The sequence below is a fragment of the Anguilla anguilla genome, chromosome 9 (assembly GCF_013347855.1).
Source record: "Anguilla anguilla isolate fAngAng1 chromosome 9, fAngAng1.pri, whole genome shotgun sequence".
NCBI lineage: Eukaryota > Metazoa > Chordata > Actinopteri > Anguilliformes > Anguillidae > Anguilla > Anguilla anguilla.
In genome coordinates, this window is record NC_049209.1 from 17814949 (window position 1) to 17830688 (window position 15740).

General features: G+C 37.7%; 1 protein-coding gene across 1 annotated transcript; it reads left to right on the top strand.

Moving 5' to 3' along the window:
* Positions 1 to 1541: 1541 nt before the first annotated feature.
* On the top strand, positions 1542 to 15540 carry si:ch73-264p11.1 (uncharacterized protein LOC100000923 homolog). Its single transcript, XM_035431743.1, has 4 exons — positions 1542 to 1846; positions 11502 to 11565; positions 12778 to 12940; positions 13274 to 15540. Exons 1-4 carry the CDS (start codon positions 1713 to 1715, stop codon positions 13315 to 13317), a joined length of 405 nt encoding a protein of 134 aa, XP_035287634.1. The 5' UTR covers positions 1542 to 1712; the 3' UTR covers positions 13318 to 15540.
* The last annotated feature ends 200 nt before the right edge of the window (positions 15541 to 15740 follow it).

Consider the following 15740-nt stretch of genomic DNA (forward strand, 5'->3'; position numbering starts at 1 on the left):
GCACATGTCCTTAGAAATGTAACTTGTCCGCTGCCACAGTCACATGCCTCAACATAGTGAATCATTAAAGGCCTTGGCTAACTGTAATCCTCTTAATCTGATACTGCTATGCTTTCAGAAGCCTGTGTGAGCCTTCTCAAGATTAGATGGGTGGGTTTCAGCTTCAGACAGATCACAGAAAATAGGTATGAGATCCTTCCCTTTACAAAGCGCATGCAGTTGCTATGCATCACATGGTCAGTGAACACTTTAATTTGAATGAATTCTGTAAAAACGAATGCTTCGTATAGATGCATGCTTGAAGTTGAGGTTTTGATGCACTAAAACTGCAACTTCAAGCAAGTAAAAGGTGAAAAAATGAATAATACAGTATGGAGACAGGATTCACTATCTATGCCCGACACATTGATTATGGTAAATGGACTGCATTTATATAGTGCTTTTATCCAAAGTACTTTACAATTGATGCGTCTCATTCACCTATTCACACACACACTTACACACACACCAACGGTGAAAGGCTGCCATGCAAGGTACCAATCAATTAATCGGGAGCAAATAGGGGTTAGGTGTCTTGCTCAGGGACATTTCGACACGCTCAGGGCGGAGGATTGAACCGGCGACCCTCTGACTACCAGACAACCACTCTTACCTCCTGAGCTAAGTTGTTGGAAAAGTCCAAACGCAGACTTTGTGCAGTTTTAAGTCAGAATCACACGCAAGATTTTCCATCAATCTTGCTTACAAAAACTGTTTAAGACAGTGATAAATACTGTTCATCAAAATGCATGTGAAAAATTTTGAATGCCTGATTTTTCGCATGCAGTAATATGAATCAATCTAATCTGTAGAGCTGGTAAAAATGCAAGAGGCTTGACACCAGGGGGCAGTGTCCCATTCCCCTTCCCTTGTAACTTAAATGACCAAATGAATCTTTTTAGGCCAGTCGTCGCACAACCCTCCATATCAGCCCAAGGGCTAATTTTGTCTACCATGTGTGAGAAAGGGAAGTCTCTGTCCTAAACTACAATATAACATCAACTGGATCATGCTCAGGCATTACGATGAATACTTTTGCAGCATTAACTTAGTCTGGGTTAGGTTTGTCATTGTGATTTTAATGGTGATATCAAACATGTCCAGTTTACAATACCTTTCATACAGGCTGTAGCTCAGAATGTCCATTTCATTCACTTAGCAGAAGCAGCATTGACTTACAATGTAAAATATGTTCACGGATGGACATTACCTTGAATATTATTAAATGACTTATTTTAAAAGAAAAGGGGTGTGGGTGATGGTATGAATAAGCTTTATGCTAAAACCGGATGTAATTTTTAGAACAAAATAAAGTGTGGAATAAATAAGTATGGAAGGTGGGCTCTCTCATGTGTGCTACTTGATGTGTCAATGTTTATGAGGTAGAAGACTGCACTGTGGCTGGAACATAAGTGGCCTTTATCACCCCTCCCCTAAGTTAGACACTTCCTGTGTTCACACTCTAACACCTACCAACGAGGCTTAGTGCAGTCTGGGTGCTGTGGCCACCTTTGCTCTGGTAGAAAGCGAGGAGTGCAGTTTACATGTGGAGCTCAGACAGAGGTGTGTGTTTGTGCAGATAACAGGCTTTACATCTGTGCAGACAGACCCCAGAGACAAGTGTGTGTGTGTGTGTGTGTGTGTGCATACAGAGTCTCCATGTATTTCTGGGAATGGATCTAAGAATATATCATGGAAATATTAACAAGCAAACCTGTGAGCAGTTGCTTTCCAAGAAGGGGAAGGATGGAACTTTCTTGATTCGAGACAGCGAGACCATCCAGGGTGCCCTATGCCTCTGTGTTTAGTAAGTATCGCAACCACTTTTATCCCCATCTTCCCAATTGACTCTTAAATGAATGTTGTCTTCTCTCTTTCTCTGCTTTTCTCCAGGCTCTCCTCTTCACCTTCCCTGCTCCTATCATCCTGCCCTACTCTGCCTTAATTATAGCCAATACCACAGTACCAGAATGCCAAACCTACATGTGTTCAGAATAAGAAAAGTCAGTCAAACTCAGTATAAGATGCATGACTGCTTTTAACAATTTAGACTTTTTTTTCTACACAAACGAGTTTTGCCAAGGTAAATAAAACAGACATGAGTTTTGTGATCCACATTATTATTTAAATATGCTTGTACAGATTGCTTTACAATTGTGCTGTCACACTATGTGGAGTTAGAAGGATAGCTGACTTTCTGGGGTTTTTTTTGTTGATATTTCTTTTTTAGTGTATTCCTAATTTGGCCCAGACAGTTGTGTGTGTGATGAAACATATTGTAGGTATTCATACCAGCTGGTTTTATGATGGAAAATATAGGGCATTTGGGACTTTGTGGTTAAAAATGAAATACACTTCAAGAAACTTTTAAAGTTAGTGTTTTTACACTTTTAGTATTGTTGGTTTTAATTGTCACTGTAACTGAAAATATGGCAAAAAGGTTTATCAAAATTTTAAATCATTTGCAACCTCCTGGTTCACTTCTACAAGATGCAGTTTGATGACATGCTTTCATGCGATGAATAGTTGAGTTCCCTTTAAGAATTGCCCTTATTTTGCCTCTGTCCATCTGTATGCTATTGTAAAACTGGAAGTAAAAATTCATGTACTGGCTTGTCTCTCAACCAGTCTCATCATTTGCCAGCCCCTTGCTTGCCTCAATTCTGAAACGGATGTCACATTGTCAAAATGCATTTTTAGAAACACAACTATATTTAAATGACACCACGTCACCCTTATTGTATGATAATTTTTATTCATGCAACACCAGTCGCATGAATGAATGCAAAGTCCAGATTTTTCAAAATTGTTTGCGAAACCATAGAAGCCATTCAAAACCCAGAAATCTCTTTTCATTTAAGAAAATATTGTGAAAGTCAACTTGAACCCAATTATAAATTCTTGTGAATTACAAAATATCAAATCATGTTCACAATCATGTAAAATCGATTTTGAAAAGTATATTACATTACAGGCATTTAGCAGACGCTCTTATCCAGAGCGACTTACACAACTTTTTACATAGTATCCATACAGCTGGATATATACTGAAGCAATGCAGGTTAAGTACCTTGCTCAAGGGTACAACGGCAGTGTCCTTACCCGGGAATCGAACCTGCGACCTTTCGGTTAAAAGCCCAGTTCCTTACCCACTGTGCTACACTCCGTCCTCTCATGCACAAGCATGATGTCTTATAAGTCAAGGGCATTCCAGTTCTTCGCAAACAATAAGGTGCAATTTTCCTACAAGTTCAACAGTATTTTGTTATGGAAACCATCATAAATCTTTAGTAAAAGTCCTCCAAAACCAATATTAAAATCAAACACAAAAATTCTACACTTTAAATAGCACATCATACACTATTTCATAGAAGTGAAAGAAAACAATACTGGCATTATAAAAATATCATAATAAAATTAGCTTTTTGCCTTCATTTGACAACCAATCTGTACTTGTGTGACCTGCTCACTAAGAGTTTATACCAAGTAACTTGACTACACCACCTGGGAAGTTACACCCAAGGAAATAGTTTGTAAAATCTTATTTTACACAGGTTAACCCCTCACAGATGAAAAGCAGACATGTGGCTTCAAGTTTAAACACAAAAGAGATTGGAATAAGATGCACTATGTATCAAAAAATGATTGATCAGCTTTTTGTGCCAGTTTTTTGTGGGGATTGAAAAATGTAGGGCAGCAGTGTAGTATAATGAATAAGGAGCTGGGGCCTCATTTATAAAAATGTTCTTATATTTATACTTGAACTTAGTCTTAAGATCATTTTCGACGGTGTGCTTACGTTCGATTCATAAAAGATACTGAGCACAAAAAACCTTGCTTACGCAGGTTCTAAGAAGCCCATTTGTAACTTAGGCACCTGTGATCTATAAATCTCAAATTAAATTAAAATTGACAGCACTTGAACGTGCCTTACAATCAGTGATTTACCCTTATATAATGCTAGCACAAATGAGGGTTTAGTCAGTAATAACCATGGACCAAAAGAGAAAAGCAAACTTTTTGGAAGACAAGATCACGGCGATGGTAGCGGAGATTGAAGACAGGCAACGCGTATTATTCAGTGAACTAAATAGTGGGTTGACAAACAAAGCCAAACAGGTAGCTTGGGAGTGTGTCGCCGCTGCAGTGATCCAGGTGGGCCAGCAAGACAGAACTGTGGCTGATCTGAAAAAGAAATGGTCTAACCTTCAACTGCAAGGGGGAAAAAAAGCCATACATAAACAGCAGGAAAATCACATGTCTAGACTTTGCGTAGAGATAAGATCATTTCCATGTCGAAGTATGGTTTTATAAATAACTACTTATACGTGGTTTTCTGCGTACGTCATACTTAAGGTCAAAATTGATCGTAAGTCCTTTTTGTAAATGAGGCCCCTCGTCTTGTAACCTAAAGATCACAGGTTCACTGTCACTGTACAACTTGAGCAAGGTACTTAACCTGCATTGCTTCAGTATATCCAGCTGTATAATAGATACAATGTAAATGCTATGTAAAACGTTGTGTAAGTCACTCTATATAAGAGTGTCTGCTAAATGCCTGTGAAGTAATGTAATGTACAGAAAGCTTGAATTATGTCCTGAACTTTAAACTCTTTATGGGGAAAAAGTATTTGAGCAACTTGTACTATTTATTTATAAGGCATTTGATCTATAGCAGCATATTAAGCAATATGAGAGTAAATAAATGTTATAAAGCGCTGGCTTAGCTTTAAATTAGCTTAAGGTTAAAGAAGCCAAAGTCTTGACATGGCAATAAGGTATTACAGTTTTTTTTGATTGCTAAGACACATTTAATGAAACAATTCCCCTTTTTCTCAGAACTATCCCAAAACTACATATCAATCAGCACAAACCTCAAACATCCATGCCAAACTCAAATTATCTTCTCAAAAACATATACTCTTCCATCAAAATTAAACTTTGCCTTCAAATGGCACACACAAGCCATCGAAAACACAGACAATGTAGATTACACATAACACACCAGTGAGATAAATTCAAAGCACTACTGCAAAAACCTTTTATAGCAGTGTGTAAGGAGTTATTTTCTCCTGGTTATTCTACTTATTTTATGGTTTTCAGATTTTGATCTTTGCAATGTTACACTACTAACAAATGAGGGAGTGTGCAAATTTCCAAATATTTTATCTGTAGTACTGAAAAGTGATGCTGAGTGAAAAGTACTGTACAGTAACCACAACACAGTTGAAGGAACAAAAAAATGTAGTATTTTCAAAGGAGAGTAGCATTCATAAAAGGAACTCAGTATATGCAGCACTATAAACACAAACAGCAATAAAATCTAAAGAACATATCGTCTGTAAATACACTTCAACATTACATAGACAGCATATCCTCTCACAGTAGTACAGCAGATACAATACGTAACATTACAGTAAATTATAGTACCTGTTTTCTTGTCTGAAAATATGGACAATGGATGCCACTGTGAAACGATTCAAGTTTGGCTGAACTCTCTGTCCAGCTTCCCTCATCATCATACCATGCACCAACACATGGTCAAGGTGGCACGTATTTCGTCTGGGACAAATTGTCTCCTGCCTCTTCGTCTCCTTTGTCTTCCTGATCTTTGGACAGCTTGTCCATTTTGAGGATCCATTGTTCAAAAGCACACAGACGCAAACTGTGGCCCTATTTACTGATCCAGAGATTGTGACCGGTGTGTAAACAATTTTGCTGCCAAGTGTTTGCACCTAGAGAAAGGTGTGTTACCTGAGTTTAGGTTGTGATGACTTGAGTTAACTGTTTTGACTACTAGTGTTTGTTGCATGAGCACAGTGTGTAACCAGTGATTCATGAGAGCATTTGTTTGTAGAGATTTGCAGAAAAAGTTTAACAATTTTCAGCATGTGTTAAAACAAGTGAAAAGTGTTTATAGTTTTGAGAGATGTGTTGGTCCTCTGAGAACTGAAGTAATAATTTGGGAATTTTTGCTAAAAGAACCAGTTTTAGTGTGGTAGCAATCGAGAAAAACTGTAACAATTTTGAAAAAAGGAAGGAAGCATGCAAGAAATAAGTTGAGAAATAAGTTGATAAACAATATAACCTGCTATAATAACAAGAAGAAATGTTAAAGGCAACAAAAGAGCTGAAAATAGAGAAAAGTTCCATTAAGTTTTGTGAAGCAAAAAAGTCTTAACTCGTTGATAGGATATTGACTTAAATGTATGATAAAGCAGGCAAGGAGGTGTGCAAAAAGCAAGGTTATTGCGAAGCAAATTGTGAGTGTTAAATTGTTATAAGAGTAAGTAAGTTTCATGAAACAGACGAGCAAAAGTAGCTTTAAAAAATTAGGGGAGAGCGGGGCTAAATTTAATGCGGGGCAAAATGTAACACAGACTTTTTAGGTAGATACATTGAGCTTGAACAAAGTATTTCAGGTTAAACATGCAAAATTACGTCTTTGACTCCAAAGTACGGTGCGAGATTTCAATAAATATTTTGAGAGATACTGCCCAAAGTCTTTTTTTGGCTATATAAAAGTAAATTGGAAGTGTTTTCTGGCTACTGTATTGTGTGTGTATGTCAAGGAATACAAATGTATTTAATTGTAAAGAGTCTTTTAGTGACTAACATAGTTTTACTCGTTGCTAGCCAGGCAAAAAGCGCATTTATGCTGCAACTGATCAAAATCACTACAGTATGCAACTAGGGGAGGCCGTGGTTGTTTGGCACAGGGGTTGCTTGGCACACAGATATTTTCTGGTCCTTTGAAAGTCACCGACACTAAAATGTAATATTTAAATGTGTTTTCTTGAAATTCAGTCATGTATGATGTTAAAACATCTGAAAAATGACTCACTTTTTTGTGAGGCAATCATTTCAGCTTTGTAGTATCACAGGTATCACAAGTCCTCACATTAAACGTATCATAAAACAGCGTTCGATATGAATATTGAAAATGTATTACTTTCAGTTAGTAGAGATTAGAATCAGATGTAAGATTTGAAAGTCTGTGATGAGTGATGTTAGCTGGGTAACAGATTGGGAGTTGGGTGCCAATGTGAGCAGGATTGTTTGGCAAAATTATTTTGGGATTCTGCCAACCAACTCTGGAATAGGAGCGCAATTAATGTGCTAACATGCACTATACATATATGTATAATGCATGTGTTATAACATTATTAGCTGCATGCCTATACCTGGGTTGATTTTCATTATCTCAAAATAATAATATTTAAAAATATTTTATATATTTATTATATTTAAATGTATTCCATTGAATATTCATATTGTATGTTTCTTATTTGAATTAAATTTTGAAAAATGTTCCTTCTAGTTGCATCATTCTTTGTGACTATAGCTGTTATCATTGTGCCCATCAACCCCAACAATATTTTTCCCATGGAAATCAGGAAACGGACTGAACTGCCTTTTGCTAAACACCCCTCAGAGCAAACTGTGTTATTCTTTTGTGATATTTATTAATAATTTCTAATAATATGTACTGATTTAAGTAGGCTTATATGGCATATTTTCTTACCTTTTTCTGGAGATTAATTCATCAGCTACATCACTGTGGTATTCAAAACATAGTCAGCTATATTGGGCTGCTTTTTTGTTAAGTCACAATTAACACTCTCCAAGTAGTATTACACAGCAATCAATTGTGTTCATTTTCAATACATCAACTGTTCTTCTATGGAAAAAAATAATTGCTTAAATCCTACAGCTGTTAAGGAGTCAGATATCCCCACTCCTTAGAGAGCCAATGGGCCACTTAATCAGCTTAAGCAGGTGAAACCAGTCTGTGAAATTACACAGCAAAGCAGTCATTCAAAGCAAACGACTGAATTGTCTTAATTTCATTTAAAAATGAAACAGCAAAAGAACTGAATTGTATTACAAAAGGAAATGGTATTCATAGCTTTTTGTGTTTGTGTGTGTGGGCATGTTTGTATGTTGGTATCAGTGTGTGTGTGTTTGCATGTGAGTGTGTAAGTGCGTGCGTGTGCAAGAGGCAAAGTATGTTGTTGACGTATGTTCAGAACTGGTGACAAAAGAAGTGGTTTAAAATTATATTTAAGCTTAAAAGGTGGCCCATTTATTATAATGTGACGTGAATTGGGCCAGGGTTTAAAAATGGCATTTCACAAAAAAATCTTTTGTAAAGATCTTTTGTAAAAACAGATGGATGAAAAACTTAAGAACAAACCTGAATTAATGAGTGAAGTAACATAATGGGTCGAGATGCTTCAGTATAGGTGTACTACATGATACAATTAAGCAATTAACATCCTATCATGCTCTGTGGCATGTATAATAATGCTGAGCAGGCCCAGTTGCCCTAAATTTTGGATCATGATGGCAAGAGGAAAAGATCTAAATGACTTTGAAAGAGGGTTCATTATTGAGGCCCTGATGGAAGGAGCTCTTCCTCATGTGACTGAGAATGTTAACGCAGGACGTGGTCTGTCGACAACCCACATTACAAAAAATGAATGCACATGTCAGAGTTCAGTGGTGCAAAAACCATAAGCGCTGGTCTACAGAGATGTGGAAAAAAGAGATCAGATGAATCATCCTTCACCATATTCTCAACTAGTGGGCGAGTTCATGTGTGGCGTACACCAAGAGAACGGTACAGGCATGAATTGCATTGAAGATGGCCAGGTGGCTCATGGAGGCCCAACACCATACTAAGACACTTTATGTTCTTTTAATTTGTATGTATATCTGTGTTGTTCTTGGAAAAGCCACAGAAATCATTTGTATCGAAACAAATCTTTGGTTTGTAAGCCCAGTTCTCGTTAATTTATGATCCTTATTACTCACAAGTAAAATCTGCTATGCCAGGCCACTTACCATGTGCTTTCGCCATTGGTTTTCCCCGATCAGCCTTCCTGTAAATACCTGTGCCGCCTACCGTAGCAATCACACACCAATCAACACCATAATTTCATATCGAATTCTACTACAGCAGCAATATAAGACTATTTTACAATTATTTGCTATTGGAATGTACAGTGTTCGGCACCTTCAACCTTAGCCCAACCTTGGTCCATTCTACTTGATGGTCCAAATAACTGACCCTATACGTCAGGTGTCTGCAACCCTGGTCCTGGAGAGCCACATGCTCGACTGGTTTTAATTGTTACTCTGTGCTTAATTAATCAGAGCAGTTGATTACCCAGTTAACTCACCACTCCTGGTTACTTGGGTCTGAATTTGGTGTTAATTTAAAGGTGAAAACAAAAACCAGAAGAGCTTGTGGCTCTCCAGGACCAGGGTTGCAGAACCCTCCTACAGGTAAACTGAACGCCATAATACAGTCTGTTTAATGACTGTGGATATTAGGCCATGCTTTTTATTGTAGGCCATTACCTACTCAGTTGCTCACAATAATACAAATCTGCAAGCACATAACTGCGGCTTGTCGGGGATATTGAATCAGATTATTTACAGGCTTTGAAACGAGAAGAAGGGTCCATAAGTTTTTTCTTCATTAGCCAATATATTCTGTAAATGAATCGAAAATTCTGTCTGTCAAGTGACGTGACGTTGGTGGAATGCAACCGTTAAAGTTTCAATATAGCAACTAGCAGCTTTTTAAAAGCGCATTACACGGTTGAGATATTAAAGAGTGTAATTTAAATCCTAGAACTCTTGTAGGCTTTTGTTAATTATAGACCTTATTTTCTGCATAATTCAAAAACCCTATGTGAACCAGGGGGTCAGGATTTCTTTCCTAACGCGTGCCAGCGGAAGTAATGTTTTTTGGGCTTCTCAGCCCAAATAATGAAACTGCAATCTCAACGGACTGTGCTGTAATGTTTGATGTAGCCCCTAAAAATCCTAAAACTCCAATGAAGATTTGCCGTATACTATCATTGTGGTTTGACAGCTCTTGTTCTTTTGGTGATGGCTGAATCTTTTCTTCAGAACAATATCCTAGCCCACATGTTAGCCTATGTTGTTGAACTATTATGGCTATCTTTTAAATTATTTTACACAACTGTATAACGATAGTGATTTTCAATGAGAAGTAATTTAATTTAGGTGTCTGTCACCTGTATGAAGGAACAACGAGGGCAACAGGGATCTTTCGGTGGTGAGGTTAGCCCTTGAGGAGTGGAGACATTTTCATTCTCTCATACCACTAAGCTCCAAAAATATCAAGGCTGACTACCTACCTCACCAGTACGAGCCCTCCCAGACTGATCACTGACCAGAACCATTCCTTCCTAGTGCTTGTGTTGTGGGTCCAGTGATGTGGGGAATAGAAACTGCTGTGCGGGAGGTGCAGCGCTAGGTAGCAGACCCTGGAGGCAGGATTCCCAACCGCTATGTCCAGGCGCTTAGTTTGCTCGGAAGTTCTTCTGTGGGGACATTCTTCTTTCCTGGGGGACATCCAGGGGTTTAACTGGAAATGGAATTTCTAATATGGAAGTTCGGTTGGCGCACCATTGTATCTGTTCCTTTGTCCCTGCTTGCTCCACCTGTGCCCAAAACAAAAACTCCAGACAGTGCCCACCCAGTGTACTGCTTCCTTTATTCATTCCTAGCTGCTCATTGCCCCATCTATCCATAGAGTTTATCACTGGTTTCACCACAATTTTTGTAATTGTTGTTTTTGTTGGAGATGCCTTCTTTCAAATGAGACCTTGAACGGAGATCCTGGCTTGCTGTGGTCATTAAAGATCCCATGATACTCATCACAAAGAGTTAGCGTTTCCCAGTGTCCTAGCTAAATTTCAGATCCAGCTCTCTCAACCTGCTGCCTAATCAGTCCCCAGTTTAATTGGGTAAAAATCATTCTCTCCCTGTCTACCTCAGCTGATGTGTGGTGATGTTTGGTGCAAAATAACTGCCAGGCATCACCCAGGTGGGTGCTACACATTGGAGATGGTGAGGAGAGTTTCCCTCTTATCCCTATAAACTGCCTTGAGTGTGATAGATGTGCTATATAAAATCAAGCCATTATTATTTTCAGGAAAGAAGATTCTCCGGCTATTTTCTGCAAATGTCTGACATTCCAACGTTCCAGACAATACCTTAATTTGTCTTTTTAAAAAACAAACAGAAACTTCCCACACTTTTTTCCACAGGTTTTAAGGCGTGCCCCTTTCCCTGTGCTTGCTTACCATGTTAAATGCACTTTTGCACTGTCCTGTCTCATTTGACACATTATTTCTGAAACAGAGATAAATAAAGTATGAATGCATGTTTATGCACTGCATTTCCTATAATGTGTACAGGTTAAAATAATGTTTGAATGAATCCACACCAGTACCAATGGCAACTATGGCTGGGAGCCCATTCTAAAATAGGGAGAAAATATAAATCAATTTCCCAGAAAATTAAAAAGCAACCAAATTAACAAATAAAATAAATTAATGAATTAATAACTAAATGTACTTTGCACTGTGTGTGTGTGTGTGTGTGTGTGTGTGTGTGCGTGTGCATACGTGTGCATGCAGCAAACAGAAGATGGTCTATACCTACCGAATTCTGCAGACCCACACAGGACAGTACACTTTACAGGTGAGTCCAGTACCGTATTGTCCGAAACGTAGAGATGTAACCATCACCTGGTGGCATACATTTTTACATACATTTTACTGGAATGCAATCCACTGAAAACAAATGCTGTGGTTAATCTTTCAACATGGACATGAAGCCATGAATTATGTAAACTCTGCACCAACTGTCATTAATTTTTTTACCTCAAGAAATGTATTTTGATCCAAGATGTATCCAGTCTTGATTAGTCCACCAAAAAGGCTTCACACAGCCTGATTTCAAAATGAATTAAAGTTGATGGATAAGGGAGAACCAGCTATGGTTCTGTATAGTCACCGACTATTGTGGAGCACAATTCCTGTAATAACCATATTACTTATTCTACTGAAGGTTTTGGAGAAAAATAATGACATCTGGGCAAGTCCATACTGCGGATTACTAGACTACTTTACACCCCGATTTAGGAAATTGAGAATTGTGTAATGGTACCTTCAAAAATAAAAAATAAAAGTTTGACAAAGACGAGTAACCAGTATGAACATTCAAAAGTGTCTGATTATGTAAGATCATCCAGAATGGTCAGTTTCCCCATTAACGTAGTTAGCTAATAGCGTATCTATTGATGTTGTTTTTGCAAGCATTCACTACTCCAGATATTGGTCTGTACCCTAATTATAGTCATATTCTGAATAATCTTTAGAAGGCATGTTTGAATTTTGCCATGAGATCTATGTTTTATTCAGACATGCTCCCTTTTGCACCATCTAGTTTAATTTTTTTTTTTTTTTTTTTAAACACAGAATACCTTATTGGGAACAATCATTCTCAACAATTTCCATCAGTGACAAAAAATATAAATTTAATGAATTTGACTAACTAGTGTGATTTAATTTCTTTGCAGTAAGCTGCTTTTATCTTAAACTGATTTCCTGTTTGGTCTAAGCATTCATAAAAACAAACCTCTTTAATTTTCTCAGCAACTTTTCGAGAGATATCACTGTTGTAATGTTTACTTCTATACAGAACTTGAATAGTATTTGTGTCCGTTATTAATTATGGACAGGGTGGTTTGCTACCTCTCTAGATATGTAAACTTTTCTGACATGACAGCTAACTAGTGTTGTTATAGCCAACGACACTGCAGTAGTGAAGCAGTAGCAGCCAGTAGTAGTGCTCTGCCAGTTGCAGTGTTCTTCGGCTCTCTCTCCAACTAACCCATCTGATCATGCTTAGGCTTCTGCCGGTGTACAGGAGAAGTTCTTCAAGACACTGCAGGACCTCATCAAAAACTACAAGACACGTGGCCAGGGTCTGGCCATGCACCTCCGTCATGGTGTAAAGAGGGAGAGTCCGCCACAACAGAAACATGTCCAGGATGAATCACCTGACTATGAGGGTTAGTAAAGAACTTTACATTCACGTTAACCCTGAACCCCATGATGGGAACAGTATTGAAATTCTTGCATAGAAATATAACTGAATATTTTCTAGCTGAAGACAGTTGTGTAAATTGTTTTGGCCTTAATATGGCCTCAAAATACCAGTTCACTGAGCCGCAAACAAGACCCTAAACCTAAACCTATGGGGCACAAATACCTACATGGAAATATAAATACCCTTCTGAAGTTCGTGTGAGAAATATTTGTGCATTAAAGTGATCCTTTAACCAATGTGGGTCAGACTATTTGATGATGCTGATGAGGTCACACTATCGCTGTTTACTTATCAGAAGTGGAAGATTCGTCGGACTACGTTGCTGTCCTGCCATCTTGAATATGTTCAATGACCCCCATCGTCCTGCTCCTTTGATTTGACTGTGGACACATTGATGGCTATGTCCTATGAACTTCTATGTCATCAGTGGATGTCAGGAACTTGCCTGTTCCATGGATGGCCACACAAAGGCCGGTGTCTCACTGCAGCCAGAAGCAAGCATCCAGTCTTAAGCATTTGTGTACTCAAGTTTTCACCTTCTTTCTTTTCTACTAAATACATTTTTTTAATGAAACTGCATTTAGTTTGCAAGTGAAAAATATCAAGTTTATTGTTAGCTGTCATCCACTCTTCGACATTTGTGTAGTCAAGTTTCCATAAGCTTTCTTTTCTACTAAATACATTTTTTATGAAACTGCATTTAGTCTGTAAGTTAAAAATACCAAGTTTACCGTTAGCTATGGATATGGATATGGTTTCCCACCCAATTATCTTTGTATAACTTTGAATCTACAAACATTGTATTTCACAATGCTATATTTGTGCATCCAACCTTGAACTGAAAAAATTAGTTTTTTTATTAGCATGTTTCTGAAATGTGCTTCCTATAATCTCATTGGTTCTGAAGTCTTAACTGATGTTATGCTTTAAATCTTTGGGTGAGTTGGCTTGAATTATTAACTTGTGAATGCGTGAATCCATATATTTTAAGCCCGATATTTTAACAACCCATATTTTACAAAATAAATCTACGATGAAGGTTAATCCACAGAAATGGAAATGGCCGTTTCCGTCTTCATCCCGGAACTCCTCTTAAACGAAGCAAACTCACAAACGCCACCAACACTACATCTTTCAGCAGAAATATGCAACTGTTTCACAAACCCAGTTGCATCAGCCCGCCATTACATCTGTGCCACTCACCACACCATGTGCATTTCCCTGAGCTTTCATAGAAATCACATGGGTGTAACCCCACCCCACAGGAACACCTGGTTCACATCACTTGAGGCCAGCCACCAATTATAAAAAGAAATGGAAAGGGGATTATGTGTGTGTCCGAATGTCTTACGTACTTGTAACACAATGCAATGAAATATTCTAGTATAATTATAATAGTATACTGCATCTATAATCGGGCACCAGAATGGATGTGCACTTTTAAAAATAAAAATGAAAGACGCAGTAAAAAATTTGGACATGGCTGAACCTGATCAATGGTGCATCATAGTAGGCCTAGATTATTTTTAAAAATACAGAAGAGTGCTGATAAACGCTATTTCTGTGCTACGGAAAGCAAACAGACACAGTTCCTAAAGTGGTTCTTCTATATAATGAAAAAACGTGGGTCAGTTTGTTAATAGTTCTGTTGTTTCACTTCTCGATCTGTACTGTGATGTTATTCGAGAAAATTCTGCAATATAGAGCTTGGTGGGAAAAATGTTTATTAGGTTTCAATTGGTTTTAATTTTACAGGATCACCTTGAATCCTTTAAATAAAAGAATATATATTACTTGTAGTCATGGTTAATGGTATTAGTTTCAATGAAAATGTCAGAGCCTCCAAGCAAACGGCTATTTTAAAAAACCCCAAAAAAAACAGGAAGTGGTAGGACTGCCTGTTGATGGTGGCTTGATCATGTCACCGTTGAGGGCAGGCAAGTGGAAACTGTGACTTTCTTCGTTCAGTGCTGCACATCATGACAACTTTGAACAATGTTAACCTAATAACCAAATAAAAAGCATGCAAAAATAATAATAACTATACTTTTTATTTTGCATCATGTGGCAAAATGGTGATGTGTTGAGCAAGCGTGAAATACTTGAAATGCATAACAACAGTTGACATAAGTGCAAAATATAGGCCAGTTAAATGAAATATTCCTCATATTCATTTCTCATTAACAAGTGTTCTGGGTTTGAACACGCACATCCAATGTACCATAGCTACAGGTGCTGTGCGGAGTCCAAATTAATAGGAAAAAACATAGTTTGGTCGAAACATTGCAGTGTTGTACTTATTTGGGAGCATCTTTCATTAGCTACAGTATGATGACTTCATGTTTTTCTCATGAAAGTGTTGCCATATGTTTCCGCTGAGTCCAAAAATGAACCAGTTGTATTTGGTTCTGTACACAGCACATGCTAGCATACTGGCATACTATCTAATGTTTTACAGGCTGTTCAGTTTAAGGTGTTCCACACTGTTCTATAAAATGTGTTGCACACTGTTCTGTAAAATACATCACAGTATGTTACAGAAGAATAAAAACATTTTCCTCACTGCTTGCTTATTTTTTTTAAATGCATTTATCTGATCAAAAGGTCACAACTGCTATATGTTAATGAAGCCATTTTTTCTGATCTGACAAACTCTTAATATATAGAGGTTTTTAAAGCTGTATCTACATATTGTATTGTTACAAAAAAATGTGACTGCTATCTGTAATGCCTATCAAGAACGTGATATACCCGGTATATCA

Bases quoted from the DNA above. Each gene is read 5' to 3' on its own strand.
- si:ch73-264p11.1 (XM_035431743.1), top strand. From the start codon at position 1,713: ATGGATCTAAGAATATATCATGGAAATATTAACAAGCAAACCTGTGAG. The intron at 1,847-11,501 runs GTAAGTATCGCA...GTGTGCATGCAG, and splicing joins GCCCTATGCCTCTGTGTTTA to CAAACAGAAGATGGTCTATA. The intron at 12,941-13,273 runs GTTAGTAAAGAA...TTTACTTATCAG, and splicing joins TGAATCACCTGACTATGAGG to AAGTGGAAGATTCGTCGGAC.